The sequence below is a fragment of the Diorhabda sublineata genome, chromosome 3 (genome assembly GCF_026230105.1).
Source record: "Diorhabda sublineata isolate icDioSubl1.1 chromosome 3, icDioSubl1.1, whole genome shotgun sequence".
In the NCBI taxonomy this organism is placed as follows: domain Eukaryota; kingdom Metazoa; phylum Arthropoda; class Insecta; order Coleoptera; family Chrysomelidae; genus Diorhabda; species Diorhabda sublineata.
Genome location: NC_079476.1, coordinates 17977020 through 17998597, shown reverse-complemented (window position 1 = coordinate 17998597; position 21578 = coordinate 17977020). Strand labels below are relative to the sequence as shown.

The following is a 21578-nucleotide window of genomic DNA, read 5'->3' as shown; positions in this document are numbered from 1 at the left end:
AATACTTATTCTTCCTCGACTTTGTCTTCGACAAGACAACAGTATTTCATCATCCGACGACTATGATATTTTTCATTGAAATGAGAACAACAAGTTTCCACCTCTCCTACCTTGGTACTAGCATGTGCCACTACCATGCAGCGTGTATAGTAATGGCACATGTCAAAAAATGCTAGTCGCAACGTACGAGATTTAAACCTAATTATGAGATATGATATTAAGAAATAACACTAAATATGAATATTCTAGCTTTTAAAATTGGAATCAATCAATATCCTTCAATTTTGAATAGCTGTATATGTTATCATAACTTGATGATTTTAACTTCGAACGCAATATTGATAGTGAATTAAAGGAAAGTCTCATGAGAGTACATTGTAAATAATATATTGTTAATTCACAGAGAAGTTGGATACAGATACATTTGGTTATTTGAATGATACTAATAAAATGAAAAAGATGAAGATTTACTAGTATAGAATACAATTATTTGATCATATTCATAATTATACCAGACAAACAACTACTGTAGATAAAACTTCAATCTATTATGAAGTAATTTATACTTTTCTCACTTAATATCTTTACAACTCCATTATATAATCTCAAGTTAACGAGATTCATATCTCAGTGATAAAAATATAGAATAATTTATTTGTATTACAAATTATTAGCATAAAAATTTTTATTTTAAACTCAATTTCCATCCATGGACCCATTCATATGTCCATTAACAGATGAAATTCCACTAACAGGTGCTGTTTTCTTAATATCCTTCACACTTGTAATTGAAATTGTCTGATTATTTTTGAAAAATAAATATCCCGAAGCTATGAGACCAGCTACAGATGCCAACAGTATGAGCCATTTTGTAATGTTTACCGCTTTCTTCATTGTATAAAGCATTTTTATTGGTTTCGTGAAGGTGCTGTTTAAATCGATACCCTGAAATGATGAAATATGCGTAATATCCATTGAATTTATCAACTAGAAGAAACCAAATGATTCAGGGCAAATATAAGAAAATATAAACAATGATAATAATAGAAGGAGAATGCTTGGGATATAGGTTGAGTTGTGAGCTCTTTTTTAAGTCAATAATCAAATATGAAGCTTTCTCTTAGACAAGGATGATATCTAGCCCACTTTGATTATTGATTAGACGAATATCCTTAGTAATCCTTATGAAAATATTGCTATGAGTAACTTACCTCTTCCACCCAAAATATTGGAATCACAGTAGAAGAGAAATTTTTAAATAAATCCACTTTTTGATTAGGTTCCAATGGCATGCTAAATTGTAAACGTTTTTTGGCCGAAACAGGACCACCAGTAAGCTGAAATAAACTATTATTAAAATCTATCACTTCTATAGTAAATCTAGCTTTCAAAACGTTTTGATATTTACGTGATTATATCAATAGCCCAAGAAATTCCTTTTTGACTCCACCATAGGATTGCATAAGGAAATGGATGATAACAAAGATAACGCAAGGATGAGGTGGAAACCTGAAGGGTTAAACAAGGAGATAGCCTTAGTCCTCTTTTATTCATATTTGTCATGGATAGGATAATGAGAAAATTTGAAAAAAAAAGAAAACAATAATTGGCTACAGAAACCTAGAATCGGTAAAAAAGACATATGGATAAAGATAATAGAAGATCTGATAATAGAACTATATACGAAAAAATGCAAAAGGATGGCTTTGAATCCGAAAGGAGAACATTTAATAATAAACGGGCCACTAATAGAGTGACCACATCTATATAAATTCGTAGAAAACGGAATACTAAATATACTATATTCTAAATAAGGCAACAAATGGTATCAGTGGTGATGAAACAACTAGCGAAAATAGCAAGAAAAAACGAGAATGGATCGGTTAAGAGATAAGATAATCACAAAAAATCTGAAGAAGGAGCCAAAATGAAACAAAATAGTTGAAAGATGTTCAAACTGGTACAGGCACATGAAGAGAAGAAGACAACAAAGCATGATAAGAAAAGTGAGGAAGCGAAATCCTAATGAATAATTTCACATGAATCCTTTGTTTATGTTCATATACAAGGTACACTGATGATACAACTATTTTCGGATTAGAATTAGCAAGGGCGTAGGATTGTGAATTTACGTCGCTAACGCTTTGAACTATTGGTCTATTGTGTACCCCAGACTGTTTACCAGTCATGTATTAGCGAGTAAAGTGAGCTACCTATTAGGGGCTATGCGGCTTACCTCTTCTAGTTTTAAAAAGGTAAGAGTAACGTTATTGTTTGCTCCTATTGAGTTTAAAGATTCGATGCAGTTCCATACTAGCATTGACTCAGTTAAATAGGTGTCAAGTGCTTACAGGGTTGCTCTGATATCGGACAGGATAAATATCTTGATATTGCAGTAGCTACGTTGTGCGTAGGAATCGCTGTAAGAAACGCATATGTTTCCGCCCGGGAAATGGAAAGTTCTGAGCCCAATGGGATAGCGAGATTGGTTCTTGATTCATATATTCCTGCATCTACATGTCAATTTTATATTTTCAAGATAAGTGTAGAATACTAATAAGCCTAGCGCAATCTCTGCATTTGTCCATTGCTGTCGATTTGTTATTATAATTTCATAGTTTTTTGTCAAGCTTAGTTTCGAAGACATGGTGTTCGTGACCATATTAATGATCACATTCCTTTATAATGCTAAGATGCCCATTCAAGCCACCGGGTTTCATTTTCTGTACTTTGTATTGTCTTATTGTCCAATCTATTGCATATAATCTACAGAAAAAATTTAATATCTGGATAACGGTGAAGTTTAGATATAGAAAAGTATACATGAATCATGAATTTGCCTTATTTTCTACCCCTGAATGCATTAAAATAGAAAAAAGGGGGTGGTTCTATTTAAAAAAAAAGAAATTTAATATTTATGAAGTTAAATTGAACACTTTTTATACACACTCTGTATAAAATGGAAAATTTTTCAACATAGATTCAAATACATATAACTTTGTTAAAAGCAACCAAACAGAAACTATTTTCATATCTTTACGGGTATCCTCGTAAAAAAATAATTTATAAGGGTCTGCAACGATCAATTTTTCTGCAACGATCAAATTTTTTATAAGAAAGTTCATAACTCAAAAAGTATGCTTTTGTCGAAAAAAGTTTTCAACAGTATGCTAAAATTTTACGTATATTTCAAAAATGAATTAATATACAGGGTGTTCCATTTAAAATTAGTTATATTCGACTGCCCACTCAAGCCACCGGGTTTCATTTTCTGTTTTTTGTATTGTTTTATTGCCCGCTATATTGCTTGGATTTGTACATCCATTTGTACATCCAGTCCATCATTTTGGGTTGTAAGCCCTACGTTCCTCCGACCATTCTGTAGCAGTTGTATAACGTGTCTCATAGATTACTGATTGAAAATGTTGTTTCCATGTTAGTTTCTGATCGAAGCCCGTTAATTCTGAGGGCTAAGGAAAATGTTTTACTAGAAAGGAAGATCTATTTTAGAAACAGCTGGTAATTACCGAAGGCGACATTTGAGACCAGTGGCGTCTCGTGGAAAGACATTTCAGAAATCCTGTAATGTTTCTAGAAAAAATAACCTTTCAACAAATTTTAGAAAGGTTACCACATGTTCTACCTTCGTTTCTTCACACGTTATTGTTAACTTTTTTCATTTATTTTACTCCCCTTCTTAATTATCAGTTGCTTTCCACTTGTACCGCTGTGAAATCAACCAGGTTCGTGAATTGTCAAGATGTTGACTTGTCGTATCATATAACACTGGTAAAAATAATTGTTCTACATCTAAAGAGATGATACCTCTGTATTTTCAACTATGCCTTTGAGATTTCTTGTTTTTTTATCCATAAACACAAATACTTTACATTGTTTACCCCCTATTTATATTCATTAAATGATATAATGTATTTCTTCTGCATCTGCTACAACGATAAATCTAATTAGTTTTGTCATGATTATTTTAAAAAATCTTTTTTGTTTAGCTTTTCTTCTCCAGTTTTCTGCATAATTATATTTGGTATCGGTCCTCCTATCGTTTTCCATTTTATATTTGCTTCATATGAATATTCATAACATTTCTTATCATTTAATAAGTTAAAAACAATTTCCGTACAATATAAACTTCACAAACTCTATTATAGTTTATTGATATTGAGTTTAAATCATTCTAAAGAACTAGACATTTTGACTCGAAAAAAAGCTTTTTACACTGTAATTATTAATTGCATTGTTTTTCAGAGTTATCAGAGTTGTCGATTTCCACTGTAAATCTTTATAATATACAAAAAAAATGAGTAATAATCAATTGAAGCGATATTAACATCAACTCACTTGTTCAAACAGAATAGAAATTTGATGTTTTGTTTTATTTGGTTTAAGACCTTTCACGCCATTCAAATAAGATTTGTCAGAATCATAAAAATGTGGCAACGAAACATAAATTGGTACCCCAACACATTTATATAAATCCATTAAGCCTTTTTTCAAACAACTATCTTGAGTAAAACAATAACATTTCTCGTTTTCGTTTTTCGACATGTCTCCTAAAGACGCTGTATATTCATTAACTGTTATACCGTCGTATTTTGTTTTCCGAACCCAAAAGGCTTTCAAAGATCTGAAATACACAAAACTATAAAGTCATTTCTTGCTTATCAAAAAGAAGTAACTCACCTACATAGGTCTGGTGCGAAAGATACAAGACCTTCTTCTTTCAACAGCATCGGTGGAAAAACTGTTCCATCCGTTCCTGATATTTCATTACATTCTTTTGTTGGCCAATTCGACATTAGCGCTGATCCGTCGTACTCAACAATCCTGCCGACATCGTGATAGTTTTTAGTACCACGAAGTGCCTTAATTCTTTTTTGTTCTGTACCATTTTTCTTAAAAATCAAGTTTAGAAATATTGTAGAATTCGAACAGTTCATTGAGAAACATCAGTGTAAATTAAGAAATAGTGAAGATACTTGAAATTATGATGAACAAGTTAAAACTTACTGGTCCAAATAGAGAGAATGCTAAATCTTTCTCGTTAACTATCTTGAGACTACCAGATTCTCTTAATTGTGAGCATAAAGCCTTACCAGCGAAGTCAGTAACTCCACAATTTATGACAACACCATCAAACAATATATCGTCTGCTGTAGCTGTTAAGAATATAGAAGTAGGGTTCTCGTAAACTGATTTGAAAGCTTTGTTGATAAGAGATAAAGCACCGGGTTTTGTTCTAGAAACTGCATTTACTATTCCCTGTAATAAAATAAGGAAACTCCCATCTTATTCCCTTAATTTGATGTATCTAACTCACTAGTATCATTGGATGAGGTATAGTAACTACAACTTTACCAGAAACGCAACCAGATGCTGATTTCTTTGTAAACGTATCTTTGGATAAATAACTGATGATATCGTTGTTTTCATCATCAGTAACGTCAACTTTCTCTTTCCATTCTCTTAAAATCATTAGAAAGTAGATTATATTTTAAGCAGTAATATTAAAACCACTTACTGGTAGCAAAATGGTCCTACTTCTTCAACTTCAGGTACACCACCATTTTGAATAGACATCGGATTTGTTACATTGAATATATAGATCTTAAATGATAATGGAAACGGTACTTTAAGGAACATTTCTCTTATTTCCATACCGTGGCCCAAATTAACCATCTTAAATGTATGAAAATATTATTAATTAGGTTTGCTGTATGAAAAAAATTAACAGCAAAGGAATTATATTGCTGTAATAATGTAAGCAACGTATTGAATTACTTTCTAGGAAAGTACTCTTTAAAGTTTGAGAATAATAGACGAACTAAATTAGGTGACTATGGTGAATGAGGCTTACTTCCCTACCTTTAGAATATACGTTTAGTTTCAAAATTTGCCAAAACTGTTCTATGGGCGTCAGCTGAGGCACATTAGGAACATTCCTAGCAGTGGCGTTATCTCGTCAAAATACAGAATTTCTTTTAGCTAGCTCTTTCTAGATGGATACATCTAGATCTAACACACTTTTTTCCATATATTTTGGTGGTTACGGAATTTCTAGAAGTACAAATGTATGCTTAAAAACGACCACAAGAAGATATCTATAATCATAGCAACACTTTCGAATTGAACGTTTTGTATCTTCTTGAATACACTTCTGAATTTACTTTCTCGCTATTCTCAATAATGATTCTTATAATTCGCCTTCTAAAGAAATATGATTGGTCGTCGATAAGAATTTCAAAACTTTTGGCCACACTCTAGGTTTTGATTTCTGTTCAATTTATTGTTTCTCAGAATATTTGGATGCAGATTTTTTCGATTTTTGACTTACATTCTGTTTCGTTGGAATCGCATCAACCAAACTTCTCTCTTTTCTTTGACATTTTTTCGCTTTTCTAACTGATCCCGACTTTCTTTCAATCCCATTATTTCAAAATGATTAACCGTAAACTATTTCTTTAGATCTTGATTTTGTTCATGAAACTTGGAAATTCGTTTTCTTTCACAATTTTTAACGGTAGATTTTTAGGAAACTTTTCTAAGCCAACAAAATAAAAATTCCATTTTCGTTTCATTATAGGAGGTATCTGCTTATGACACTTCGTTTTAAGCAGCTTCACCTTAGTAGGATAACTAAACTATGGACTAAGAGGATTTTACAAAGTGGAACATCTCTTCTTCCTCATATCTTTTACACGTTGGATGGGATTTAACTGTAGTAAATGAGGCGGCTTCATAGTATGACGAGCAATAGTTATACATGTCCATTATATAAGTGACAAAGAGTCTATGTACTCCAAATTAAATAAGGTGGTAGAGTTCATTGGCTTAAATCAACATGACGTCAAGCGACCATACTGCTTGGAATAAATGCATTGAAGAAGCCAGTTCCTATAGGCTTTTTTTTTAAATTCCAAAACACTGTGGACAATACTTTGACTGTTCTTGTCATTAAACAATGATGAATTGCACATAGCTTTCGCAAATGGATACAAAAACAAATATCTGTTTAGTATCACGTTTAATAAGTAATAATTACTAACAAATCATTTTATGTAACGGGACACTCTTTGAATAGGAGAGGAAAGAGAAATATTGATCATATGGAGAAGAATGAGAGTTTATATCAACAAAATGCGATTCTATAAGGCATGTGAGTAAAAAAAGAATATTTTCGGTTGAATTTGTAAATAATAATGATGTATTTTCAGTGTTGTTTGATTTCAGGAGACATTTTAATGATTTATAATTGAAAAATGTCCGCTTTTCTCCACTTTTTTATTTGGGGGGGATGCATAACACTACTTTACAATAATTATAGGTGTTGACGATTTTATTGAAAAGAAATGAATCACGCAGTTCTGGAAAACGTCCTTTCAATGTTCTTTTATAATGTGTAGACTTTGAAAAATAACGTATCGGAGAGCAACAATATTCAGGCATCATATTTGTACCCTAGAAACTCTGGTAACCTCTTCCGTGACGCAAAAATCCTGCGATGCATAACCACTTTTATTTCATATCTCTCAAATTATCCAGAAATCAATTTATATTACCATGAACGTTTTAAGCTCATACTGCAACTCATATTTTTCGATTATAGTAGAAGAAACTCTGCATCATAGACACGAAAACTGTTCTAGACTTTAGTTCTAGCTCAGTTATAGCTTTTCTGAATCGAGTATCTTCCGTAAGTTATCTTATTTGAGCCATCAAAAATGCCGATATAAATCTTTTCATAATGACCTGAGGAAACTTTTGACAAATGTTAGAAATGCCGCTCCCGCCTATCTATTTTCATAATGCTCATTTTTATATGTAATGATGGAGGCATACTTTTATCAATAGCTCCATATTCTCGCTCATAAACTAGATACTTCTCAAACAATGCTCATATTTATATCTACAGTCTCAAAGATATATAGCACAGGGGAACGTTGTAACCATTTAGTTGAACAAGAAGAAGACTATTTATAAATTTATACACGAATTTCCGACTTCATTTCAAGTTACGTTTTGACCTGCCAATGAGTAAATGCCAGTCGTTTGCTTCGTATTGATTGATGCCTATATTTATTAACAAGTTTTTCATATTTTTCTCTTAAAAATAACCGTGATTCCTTATACCTTTCCGGAAAAACACATTCCGGTGCTGGGGAGAGAATTTTTTTTCTTTCAGTCTTGACAATTCTGAAACTTGTTTAGAAAGATTTAAATCTCTCTTATTTTAGAAAAAGCATTTCGACTTATTTGACATACCTTCCAAATAAGCGTCATTTTGTAATAAGCTTGGATTTTCAATGTCTTGTTCTAAGGGTTTAGATATATTTTTAGGTATTGAAGAGTCAGGTGAGGGCTCTGTATTGTAATTAAACTTCATTATTATTTGGATACTGCCATTTATCTGCGTCTCAAAAGATTGCTGAACGTTAAGTAGAAGCCATAAAATGCAATGGGATATACTTCGAATAGTAAGGCTTTCTTCTTGTATGATTATTTGATAAACAAAGTAAACATTCATGAGACAACCTTTATATTACATATTTACAGCAAATATGAGTTTGTCATTGACAACCAAACAATATTATGAAAACTAAACAAATATGGAAGCAGGGACAATTTTAATCTAATAGTATTTAATTATTTGTTATGTTCCACAAACAATTGATACTCCGAATTTAATGATAGTTGTGGAAGATTACGTCGGGGATATTTAGTAGGTTGTTTATCGTGCGGAATAATACTATATTTTTTTCTAATTTTCACAAGGTTGGATCATATTTTCGCTATAATCCTTGTACTAGTAATGTTTTTCCTATTCGATTTTACACCGTTGGGACCAAAATAGGAAGTCTGAAGAATGAGTTACTGGTATTTTTTAATTAAATGAAATAATCAGTTCAAAATAAGTGAACAGAATGGAAAACAGGTCGAATCAGTCTGAAGGTCGAGAAGATATAAGAAGAAAATAAGAGGAATATCACGAACCATACGAGACCGCTCTATATACACTCACAGACTCACAGACAAAGAGTTTCGAAAGAAGAAACGCCTACCATTGAAATTGATAAGAGTAAATAGGAAAAATCAATCCACGGGAAGTTTCTAAAATCAACCTTCTTAGACCTTAATCGTTTAGTTTTCATGTTTCTTTTCAAATTTCAATGTCTTTTTTTGAACGAAAATACTCGGTCAAAATATGATTTTATTTAGACTACGAGGGCTGCTACTTAAGTTTTAAGATATGGTAACATTGATTTAAATATGTCAAATCTGACATTGGCATCATAAAGTTTGACATTTTTAATGGTGACCGTACTCAGAATGTGTTGTCAAGCGAATGCTATACGATTTATTCACATATATTGGAAACATTCATATTGGTCAAAAATGGAATTGAACATTTTCGTGCTATGATTTTATATAACTTTCGACGTGGATTAAACCAACAACAGTGTGCCAATCAACCGTGATTTGCTGGTTTTTCAAATTCAATCGTGGTAGCCCTTCGCTACAGGATTGATTTCGTGAAGGTCGTTTAAAAAAAGTGTTCGAAAAAAATCAGGAAAACCAATCGCAGAAAACTAATTACTTTCCACCACGACAATACAAGCTCTCACACATCAGTTAAAACAAAAACGTTTTTAAGCAGTCAAAACGTCGAATTGATGAGTCATCCGCCGTACAGTCCTTGCTTTGTATCCAAATATTTCTTCTTGTTTCCGCAGATCAAAAATAAATTGTGAAGTCTCGTTTTTCTACAACTGAAAATGCAGTTGAAGCAAAAGTGTATTGATCTTAATGGAGAATATTTTAAAAACCAATAAAGCCATATCCAATATTTGTAGTAGCCCTCGTATTTGCATAATTTCATTAATTGATCACCTACCACATGAATATCAAATTAAAACCTTTCTAGCCATACCAGACGAAAGTCGATAATTTTTGAAACCAAAAAAATAATTGTAGGATGAAACCCATTGCAAAAGGTGGAGAAAATAATGAAAATGAAAAAAAATTATTTACGGATGATCTGAGGTCAGGAGGGAAAAGGTGAGTTTTTAAGGGTGAAAAATGGTTTATTTCGATATATGGAGAAACTACAAGTGCTATGGAAAGAAAAACAGAAAACAAAGTTCTGGGTTAAGTTAAGAAGATTCACAACTTTTATATTCACACTTGTTTCAAATAATTTCATAATTTATGTAAGAAATTTAAGAAATCAATTTTTACGTTTTTCATTTCTATCTCTTACATAAAACTCTTTTCCACGAAATTTTGTGAGAAATTACCTTTTTATGTCCCATATACACTGTAATCTATTTGATTTGGAATATTTATTGTTTCAAATTATTTTGACATAATACCGAAAAAGCACCCTAATTTTCAAACGAAAATTTTCCCCTCAAAATATGCGCTTTTTTCAAAAACCTGTGAGATTTTTGTTCGTTAAAATCCCTACTTCCTGATGTAAAAAAATATAACCATTACCAAGGTAAATTTTCTCACAAAAGACAAAAAATAAGAAGAAAAAAACTAAATCCGAATTTATTTTTTTAATCATTACGGACAATTTTTAGTTGTTTATTGAATTTGTCTGCTCTAATTACACGGAAATGTATATTAATGGATATAAGTAATTAGAATCTAGAATTTTAATAAATATATATATAGTGTTGGTAATATTTTTTCACATTGTCAAGAAGTAGAGATTTCAACGAATGGAAATCTCACCAAATTTTTCCAAAAAGCCCATATTTTGACGGGAAAACTTTCGTTTGAAAATTAGGGTGCTTATTCGATATTATATCAAAATAACTTGAAAAAATAAATATATCAAGTCAAATGAATTACAGTGTCTAGGGGACCTGAAAAGGTAACTTTTCACAAAAATTTTGTGAAAAAAATATTTTATGTAAAAGATGAAAATTTAAAGCGAAAAACTTGATTTTTCCAACTTTTCATATAAATGTTGAGGATATGTGAAAAAAGTGTGAATACAAAAGCTCTAGATCTTCTTATCACCTACAACATCGCCTTTCAACTTTTTCCATAGGACTTGTAGTTTTACCAGAAATCGAGGTAAACCATTTTTTACATTCATTACTATTATTTTCTCCACTTTTTATTATTTTAAAAGGCTTAGCCCAACCTGGTCTATACTGAACATTTTTTATCTTTAGTTATCCTCAATGCAAATTAACCACAGCCCATATTGATATTTATGAACTATAATGATAAATTTTATTTAAATTGTTTAGGACATTTTCACTTGACTGTCGATTTAATATCTTGGTTGAAAATTTGCAATTGGAAAAAACGACGATGAAAAATGATAACAGAAACTAAAAAGAACAGCTGTACCAAAAAATATAGGTAAATTCCAAATTTTAGATATTGGTCTTATGTCCACCAAATTCATAGTTTCGCCCCACTGTGCAAGAGTGCAACAACTTTTTACTTTTTTTTATCATTTGTGCTCATGCTTTCAATTGGGATGTAAATTATTTCATGAAAAAATGAGATGATTTTGAATAAATTCTCTTACCGCTTTCACTTTAGAGGTTATCATTTTCGGAAAAAATATAAATCCAACTAATATAATGAAAAACATAGTACAAATAGACCCTATCGCTATCTTAATTGATAACTGTAACTTCATAATTAAAAATTTTAACTTGGCGTTAATAAAAGTTTCTCGAATTGCACTGTGTTCATAAACCGTTTTTTTTAAATAGATAGGATTTTCAATTTCGAAACAGCGATGGTCTGCGAACACCGTAAAATGTTATGTGGGGGTAATTGTATATCGGTTTATATTCTCATAGTTTTTAAATAATTAATAAGATATGCTTACACGAACCAATAAATTCTCAGAGAAAATGAGAGCTTTTATAATATATTATGTCACGAGAGTTGTATTGAAGCCATTAGGCACTTAGTTAAAAAGTTAATTTTATTAGTACATAATTGTACAACTCCTTCAACTTTTTCTTTCAACGTTTAACATTTTCTTTTATCAAATAGAAAATCGTAATAGTTATAGATATTAATTGAACGATCATTCCATGATATTATAAGTGATCCGATTCCATGGTCTCAATCTCTCTACTCCACGCAAAGGATGTTGATGTTTATAAAAGCCCAACCTAAAGGTTCTGATGGGTGATCTTCCGGATACTAGAATAGATGTATATTCTCCATATTTAAATGTTGGGGTAGATTTCGGGGGACCTTTTTTACGAGAAGATCGAAAAACACGATTTCCTGAGTTAATTAAAGGTTATTTATGTTTGTTCGTATGTATGAATACAAAATCTTTACACTTAGATATTGTTACTGAGCTTACCTCGAGCGCATTTTTAGTTATACTCAAAAGGTTCATTGGAAAGGGAGGAGCTGCACTCAATTTCTTTTCGGACAATGGCTAGAATTTTGTAAGTGCCAATAAAAAAATTTCAGCAATGTATTTCATGATACTATTTCAAACGAATTAGCCTCAAACCAAATCAATCGGGCATAAAAATGGTAAAATCTCACTTAAACAGAGTAATTGGGGAAAATCATTACACGTATAAAGATTTTTTACCCTGATTATTCAAATAGAAGGAATCCTCAACTCCCGTCCTCTCGCTGCTTTAACCGCAGACCCCGATGATTTATTGCCGTTAACCCCAGGACATTTCCTAATCGGAATAAGTTTTAATTCCCTTCCTGAGTCACTGTCACAAGAAGTACCCGATGACCACTTAGATCGATTTAAGAAACTTCAATTTATAATTCAACATTTTTGGAAAATGTGTCAGAAGGAATATCTATGCCATCTTCAAGCTCGTTCTAAATGGAAACAACGATACCTAAATCTTCTGATATTAGGATCATTGGTGACAAGGTGACAATAATACATCTTACTACTCAGCTTCATTCAGGGCACGATTGTATTGTCCGAGTCGTGGATTTGAACACCCAAAGTGGTGATATTCGACCTCCCGTTACCAATATTTGTGTGCTACCGGTAGAAAGTGACAGTGAAAAATGACTAAAATAAAAACTTTCATTGGTGATATTGAATTAAGAACTAACTCATTCTTAATTTGTTTTTAATATATTTACTATTTGATGTGTATCATTATATTTTATATGATTTTAGTATTGAAAGCACTGCAACTTTCAAGGCCGGTGGTATGTTGATGTATATAAAACATGGTTTGTAAAAACGGCAACAGCGCTTAGAAATAAAAGTTAGTTCACCACAAATGATCAGCGAAATAGGGTGTTATACCGGAGAATTATATTTTATGTTTAAAATACAGTGTTACAGTCCACTGAAGTATACAAGTTTTTTCTTAATCAATTAGTGTACCCCTACAACGGATCACTCCTTTTTTGGTTGATTCCAAGGCGTTAATCTGCCTACTCCTTGGAATTTCACCGAAGAAACAAAAATATAAAAGTGAACACTTCCACTGTTGGTCTTAAGATAACCTAACCTAGCATAATCATTTTTTCATAAGAGGAAAAAATGTATCTATGCATTAATGCATTAAACCTGCTCCGTTTTCTCCACGCTACAAGCTCCGGATTCACATGTGCGAAGCCAGTGACTCTTTATTCTGCAGACTACCAAACCTTCTTCTCCAATCAACTTCTTTGGTTTTCAGAATTCTCTCAAAACCTTTTTGTTGGCAATTCAGTTTTCTCCACTTGCAGACATTTTCTTCATCACGGTCTCCTTTGTTATTTGTCGTTCCGTCTCCTTCTTGTGTTTCCCCCTCTTCCGTCCACAATCCTTCCGATTCTTTTCGCATATACTCTGTTACTGCCTTTGTTATGCTGACAATCATACCATTAACCTACCTTTAGTATGAGGTTCATAGTCCAAGCAGCTGCGTCCGTCATATCCCATCTCTCATGCCACTTATCAATTATCTCGGCTCTTGACATTCTTTTATATTTTGAATTTATTTCTATCTTTCGCCAGAAGGTCGATTGGAAACTTCTGATTCAATTGAATAAGTGTAAACTTTCAAGATGTTGTTGAAGACGATTCACTTTCTGATCGTTCTTCCACGTCAAAAACGGTTCAAAATATCAAAAAATTTGTAATTTCGTTTAATCTGACCATCGTTTAAGTATTCGTACGATTGCTGAATCTAAAAGAATGTGTATGGCAAATTTAACATTTTTAAAATTCCAACATGCAAAAAAAAATGACTCAAACTAATTAGAAAATGTGATATCATGTGAAGATTTGAGTACGTTGAAGCTGTGAAAAAAACCAACGCGCCTCCTGAAGAAACTGACTGAAAAATACTCTGCACTTCTTTATAATAAAAAATTCACTTGGAACCATGTAGGGATGGAACAAGATGATAATATCAAAATATAGTTTTTTATATCACCAGTTTCGATGTCTAATAGCCACACATTGTATACTATTTATAGAAAAAAGTTTGGATGCTCTGATCATATTTCGATCTTGATACCATCATCATGTTATTCAAAATACGTGTTGTGTTTTCTCAACTACGTAACGAGAACTATTATTATTTTATTTTTAATAGATTTTTGATCATAGAAACCTTCTGTAACTATCAAAAAGCAAACTATTAATTAACAACATTAATTGAGGATAGTTAACTATTTTCCTGTAGCTTAGCAAATTATTTATAATTGTGAAAGAGGATACAATGCCTTGAATTATTCAAATCCAATCGATTCGTATGCTAACGTACATTATTTCGTAATAATACGTTCTCAATGTCTATATAATAATCGTATACTTGTAATTATCCTTTGCAATCCTTTGTAGATATTATGGGTTTTTTGTTAATTCTTTCCTAAAATGCTATTTCATAATACGAAGGCGGTTTGACGGACGAGTGACTTTTTAATGAAAAAATTAAATTTTCAGATTCTTGATAGCGAATTAACTGCATCGTCTTTATTGTTTCTATTGTATAATTGTGTAACAATGTTTCATCTTTCAGCACATACGAAGGAAACATTCATTGTGAAGATGTCCAAGAATGTTAGAGAGCTTTCGATCAGCATTAAACTATCGCTGCACCATCCTCACTTCTTCATAATACACTGTGAAAATTTAACAAGTATGAGAGTGTTGCTAGTAGTATGAAAACTAAGGAAATTCAAGAAATCAAATCAAGCTGTAAGCATTCCCAAAACATCAGTTTGAAGGCAATCGACCAAACAAAGCCAAGACAACAAAGGAACTGAATAATGTCTTGAAGAAATAATAAATCATCCGTTTTTTATAGATACTTAACCTACTTAAATCTGATTCCTTTCAACTTTTTCAATTGTGAGGCTTGCTGCAATTGATTAATTATCTGCGTTTTCTTTTTCCACAGCTATTTCCATTTTCTTTCATTTCATTTTATATTTTTTGACGTATAGGGTATCAAAAAAGGTGTCCAAAAGAATTGTATTTATCTACTATCCTATTAATTTTCTTGGGTAATATTTTTAGGAAAAAGAGAATAATGTAGTACAAATTTTCAAAAAACGAAAAAATATTCAATTGGGCAACATAAGCGTATTTTTTATATCCCAATTATTTATAATCATACTGTCACAAAGCTTAGATCCAGAGCTTCAAATTTATACCTCAACTTTTCATATAAAACGCATATTGAGAATGATTACCAACTTTTAGTGCAGAAAATTTGTTTAAGTCAAAAAATTGGGGTCCGCATAACTGAATTTTTTCATGTCTCTGAACAGTAAGAACCGCATACTTAACTTTAAATTGTTGAAAGTATCTCGGGAAGTTATGAAATTATAGTTGAAAATATATCTAGATCAAGAATATCAAAAATTTGTAGAAAACACTTGGAAAATAACGGAAATGTTACTAAAAACTCATAACAAATCAGTTCTGCGGTAGCTCGTAGAATTTCTCAGAATTTTTTTAGTTCAAAAACTGAAAATAAATGGAATAAAAACATTAGTATGCAGAACCAACAAGTAAACACTCGGTATGGTAGTAATCACACTTTAAGTTTTGACAAATTAGAATTTTTTTGATCATGGCAGGATTTTATTGATTTAATTGTTCAAAACTAGAAATCATTTAGGTTAGATTAAATTAGGTAGGGTTAGGTTAGGTTAAGTTCAGAAAATTGTTCCCAGCAACTCACGATGGAATAATAAGTAAACCAGAGGGAAAAACCGACGGGGTTTAGCAATATAAGCTTCAAATGGTAGTACCAAAAAAGAAAAACGGCAAGGCACCGGGACCTGCTGAACGAAAGCTAGTTGCATTAAAAATAGCCTTTAAAGTTATACCGGGCAAAATTTTCCAAATGGTGAACACAGGCACTCGCAATCAAATGGAAAGAGGCCACGGTCATTTTATTGCCAAAAAAAGGAGAAAATCCAAATGAACCATCCTGCTACATACCAGTCTGTCTCCTTAACACTTTTGGTTAGCTATATGTGAGACTGTTAGTAAACAGACTTGAAAGAGAGAAATAAGAAAAGCATGTAGTATCCGAAAATCAACACGACTTCAGGAAATAAAGGTCAACAGTTAAGACAATGGTGAGAATTAAGCCTGGTGCTGGTGGAAATTCACAATAGATAGAATGATGGCAGAAAGTGTAAGCTTGTACTTGGTGAAAAGTATCAAAAATTACTTGAAAAACAGAACAAACATATTGGGGATGATTGGCCATGCATATATCATTGGAGTACCCCAAAGGTCAGTAGTGGGACCTGTTATGTGAAACAAAATGTATGAAGAAGTCCTAAAAATCGAATTTGGAGTGAAAGTCATCGAAATCATATACGCGTATGACTTGGTATTCCTCTTAGTGTCTGAAAGATAAAAACCTAGAAGTTGCAGCAAATAAGACCGAATTGGTCATAATGAAATGAAACCAAAAATAAAATATCTAGGTGTTTTTTCTGCAAACGTTAAGTTCCATAAACAAATTAGGCACATCACACAAAAGGCATACGTACTAAAAAAGAAGAATAGTTAGTGGAGGATTACAAACTATACAACTGCACGCAGCACCCATATGGAGAGAGGAATTGTAAAATTATACTCACGTGAAAAAACTGATATCGATACCAGGAAAAGGACTATGAAGAGTGACGTCGGCGTAGCGAACAGTATAAGGACAAGAAATGCAATTAATCGCAGAAACCACGCCAATAGATTAATGGTGGCAGTAAGGTGTTTCTTATATAAAATAGGAAGTAACACGGAAGGAAAATGACACGCGAGAGGACAATAAGGAAATGGGAATAAAGAAGTGACAAAGGCCAAATAGAACAAAAGACTGGTTCCTAACATAAAACAATGAATACAAAGTAAACACATACTTCTTCACACAATTCTTAACGGGGCACCTCTCATTTCGTACTCAAAAAATAAGACACCAAATGATCTATGCGAACTATGTAATTGCCCGGATGATCCGGAACATGTAATATATGAATGCGCCCCATGGGAGAGAGAAAATAAGAAGAGAAGTAAGGATCTTCGACTGTAGAAAATAGAATGGAGAAAATTATCAAAAATACAGAACGTTGGAAAACGATTTTCAATTCTTTAGTAACCATAATAAGGAGAAAAGAGGAAGATGATAGGGAACGCGAAAGAAAGTAAGTAGATAAAGAGGGTGAAACTTTATTCCGACATATCGTTCATGTATGGGACGATTGAATGTCCAAAAAATTTTCCATTTTATGATAAGCGTTCTTTTTAAGCGTTTTAGTATTAAAAATATATTAAAAAATGCATTTTCTCAACTCAAACTTGGAATTTTTTCCTTTTCTTAAACTCATTTTCCTCGAATACTTATTATCATGAAAATGTGTTTTCTTATTCCTCTTATTTTACTTTACTATACTATGAAATGCATCATTTCAGTTATTTATTCAATATTTCTTATATATAATTCACTTTTTCATGTTAATATCGTATTTTTTATTCATTAAAATTGTTTCTTGCAAATTTAAGCTGATATACAACGCTTGACGTAATATTGCCATAACTACAATGACATGCTTCAATTAAATAACTGTATCTAAACGATTTAATTTGTTTTTATTCTTAGTAACTTTCAAAATCAATCTATAAGAGCATAATACACAATTTATATAAATTTTACTGACCAAAGTAAATTAGTTGAATTGAAATAATGACTAGTGATACTAAAATGTTCAAAGTAAGTATTATTCTCATTTTACATTGCAGACTTGATTTTAAATATAGAGGGTATCTCATAAAAACCATTGATGTCTCGATATTCGAATTATAGCCCATCCTAATCTATGGTGTTTACTCAGCAAGTTTTTTGAGTCAAGAATTTCCGCTCAAATCGACTTTTTTCGTTCTCTGTCCAACTACTGAAGTTCCATGCTTGTATTGTTTAGATATATCATCATAAGTAACAAAGTAATAAAACTATCATGTGTCGGCAAAGCAAGGAGCTCTCTGCACAAATCTTCTTGATGTTTCGTTTAAATTTCGATCTAATTCAATAACTTTTATAGATCTTAACTTATTATTTTAAATGAGATGTACGGTAATTTTAGACGTTCCAAGGGAGTTTTATAATAGCCGTATTTTGATACTAGGCTTTACTGCTCAATATTGAACCAACTCTGTACCGTCCGCTCATCAACTGTGTCTTCCTCTTCAATTTCACTCATTTTCCTTGCTGTCACTGCTGATTTAAACTTTTATTTCCAATAATGCCGTAAAATAAAATATTCATCGCCCTCCATACTGCGTATTATATTTCTTAGCGCAGAAAAACTGTCTTTAAAAAAGTTTTTACGTATTATATTCACAAGAAAACCACTACAACAATTGAACGAACTACTAAATGAACTAATTGAATTGAGCCGAACCGAACTAATATATTGAAATATCGCGGACATTGTATTCAAAAAGATGTGGATGTTTTCTGAGTTTTTATTCCTATTTTCGGTTTAGAATTATCATCATCCCATAATTACGTCTTCCTAGTTTTGATTTGATTAATCATTTGATCACATTTTGAATTTTCAAGATCGTGATTTGCGTCATTAATAAAAAAGGAGAAATAAATTGAAAGAATGTAGAGCAATTGTACTTTTCATAGAAGAACATCCTGGTTAGTTCACTTTAAATCAAAGCATACGAATTTTCACAGATGAAAATAAACACACCTTTTGTTTTTTCATTCATTAAACGGATGAGTGGAGGGATTTGTCTTTGGGAAATCGGATTGTTACGAGGTTAAAAAAGGATTGAGGAAGGTATAAGCAGCTTTTTGTACATCGAATAATGAAAATAAGCTTGTTAGATAAAATCTTTTGAAAAAAAATTTTCCTCAACCAAACAACGTCATTTTTATTTCCACTAACCAAACAACCTAAAAACTTACTCATATTTTGGTTGCAATATAAAAAAACCTTTGTCTTCAATCTCTTCTAGAAAGTCCAAACCAAAAATTGGAAAGTTTGTATTAGTAATATGAAATTATAGTATCCAACTAAGTATAGTGGCTGAAAAGAGCTTTATAATTGGAATGGAATATTGGGAACAAAAGATGTATCCATGAATTTAAGGTGTTCAAATTCAAATATCTGCCGCGAGATTGCGTATTCATTCATAAACAAACAACAAAGAAAACTGGTAGGATATATATGAAAAGTCATTGTTTGGGTGGATTTTGATTATAATCTACCTCCAGAATTGAAATCAACATATTTCAACTCTTAATTCTCAAATTATATGCAACTCATACTTAAAAATACCTTCTCGATGCTCTTAGCTGCATAATGAGGTGAAAAGAATGTATAAAAACTTTAAAAATTATTTCATCTACTCAGTAAAATGTTATAAAATTACATAATCCGTAAGCGAAGCAGAAGATAGAAACTAGAAATTATTTGCGCTGATGCATGCCCGAAAAGTCTAGATTCACTTTTCGATCTCAAAAATGCCTTAAATTAGTTTCTCTTGTATTCATTTGATGAGTATTTATATTTTTATAACTTAACCATCGTTTATCAATTTCTTAAAACCATAGAGCTCGTTTGGTAGTGACGAAAGGGAGAGAACGTTCTTAACAATATTTTATTTAGTGCTTTTCTTTAGGGGTTATTTGCTCCATTCCAAGTTATATCTCGTTCTGTAGTCCTGACCACTGATAGCTCACCCTGGTATGATTGAATCATTCGATTTCTCAGCGGTACCGTACATCACAGCATTGGGATTACGGTCGTTGTCATAACAAATCTAATTGAGAACGTTGGAAATGAAGTATTGGCAAGTACCACGTGATTGAGAGTAGTTTGCTACTTCATGCTACTCGTTATATAGCAATATTTACTCAATTATCTATCTACTATGTTTAATTCTAATTTAAAAGTTTTAAAGATCCTACTATCTTTTCAAGAGATAAAAAAAACGTTAAATGTATAAAATATTCTATCTACTCATTTGTAAACAAAATAAGAAATTTCCAAATGAATCTACTTTTTTTTATCCAGTTGAACATTATGTTGTTAACCTCTTCTTGACTTTTAATTCCAGTATAAATCCATATTGGCGTTATTGATGATTCTGCTGACGACACTGGCAGAAGAAACAGAGAAAACAGAAAATACTCGAAATAAACGAACGTTGGGATTAATACTTGGATTGGGACTACGGTTTGGTCTTCATTTTGGTCGTCAACAATATTTACCACCACCTCATTATGGCCATGAATATGTGTATGTTCACCACCATGAACCAAATGTACATTATCACTATTATTAAGTGTTTAATACAATCATCTGTTTCGAAAAATGGTGTTTTATTAGAAAGAGAAAAATAGATCTGTTTATTAATTTAGCCCTTGATAATCCTAAATACAAAATTTTGTTTAGAGAGTCCATTATAATAGCTACTTTTCATTAAAAAAATGGGAATTCACTAAACGCAACACAACTGCCGTTTAAGAGGTCGGGAAAAATGTCAAATTTTCGTAGGTATCTACAAAGCTTCAATAAAAAAGCACAAGGAAATTTTATGTCCATCACAAGATGGAGTATTTGAAAATATAAAATCAAAAAAGCGAAATATTTTCATAATCTACCCAATTAAGTGACACTTTATATACGTTTATTCAATTCTTAACCAAATTTTGCGTATTTCACAAGTTTTAGTCTACAAGGTGTTCCAAGAAAAAGGTGATCTAAGATGGATAGGAAACTGAAGAATATTTCGGGTTTGCTCCCCACTTTTTACGATTTCGCCGCAACTAATGGCAACACTGAATTGAAATTTCATACGAATATGTTTTGCTGATACATCCAATTAATTTGTTTCTATGTCTGACTCTTATAGAGGGCGCTAATTACACGGTTCGTACCAAGTAGTATTGAACATAACTTTTTCAATATTTGATTTATTAAGAAAAATTTCCTAGTGAGCTCAAACATCATTTAATTTCACACCAAAAAGGTTTTCTTGATAAAACTTGATACTGTTTACCGTTTTCGGAAATTTTGATTTAAATATTATGTATAATATTATTGTATAGAGTATT

At 31.7% G+C, this 21578-nt stretch overlaps 1 protein-coding gene across 1 annotated transcript; it reads right to left on the bottom strand.

The window, feature by feature from the left end:
- Positions 1-370: 370 nt before the first annotated feature.
- On the bottom strand, positions 371-11804 carry LOC130441465 (sensory neuron membrane protein 1-like). The gene is made up of 8 exons (XM_056775166.1): positions 11567-11804; positions 5537-5694; positions 5336-5480; positions 5026-5277; positions 4699-4910; positions 4357-4642; positions 1212-1337; positions 371-945 (listed from the first exon to the last, which is right to left on the bottom strand). Exons 1-8 carry the CDS (start codon positions 11678-11680, stop codon positions 697-699), a joined length of 1542 nt encoding a protein of 513 aa, XP_056631144.1. The 5' UTR covers positions 11681-11804; the 3' UTR covers positions 371-696.
- Positions 11805-21578: the final 9774 nt, after the last annotated feature.

What these genes read in the sequence shown, in the direction of transcription:
- LOC130441465 (XM_056775166.1), bottom strand. Translation starts at nt 11,680, where the DNA reads ATGAAGTTACAGTTATCAATTAAGATAGCGATAGGGTCTATTTGTACT. An exon ending in TAACCTCTAAAGTGAAAGCG is followed by an intron (nt 5,695 to 11,566) that starts GTAAGAGAATTT and finishes CATACATTTAAG; the next exon opens with ATGGTTAATTTGGGCCACGG. An exon ending in TACCTCATCCAATGATACTA is followed by an intron (nt 5,278 to 5,335) that starts GTGAGTTAGATA and finishes ATTTTATTACAG; the next exon opens with GGAATAGTAAATGCAGTTTC.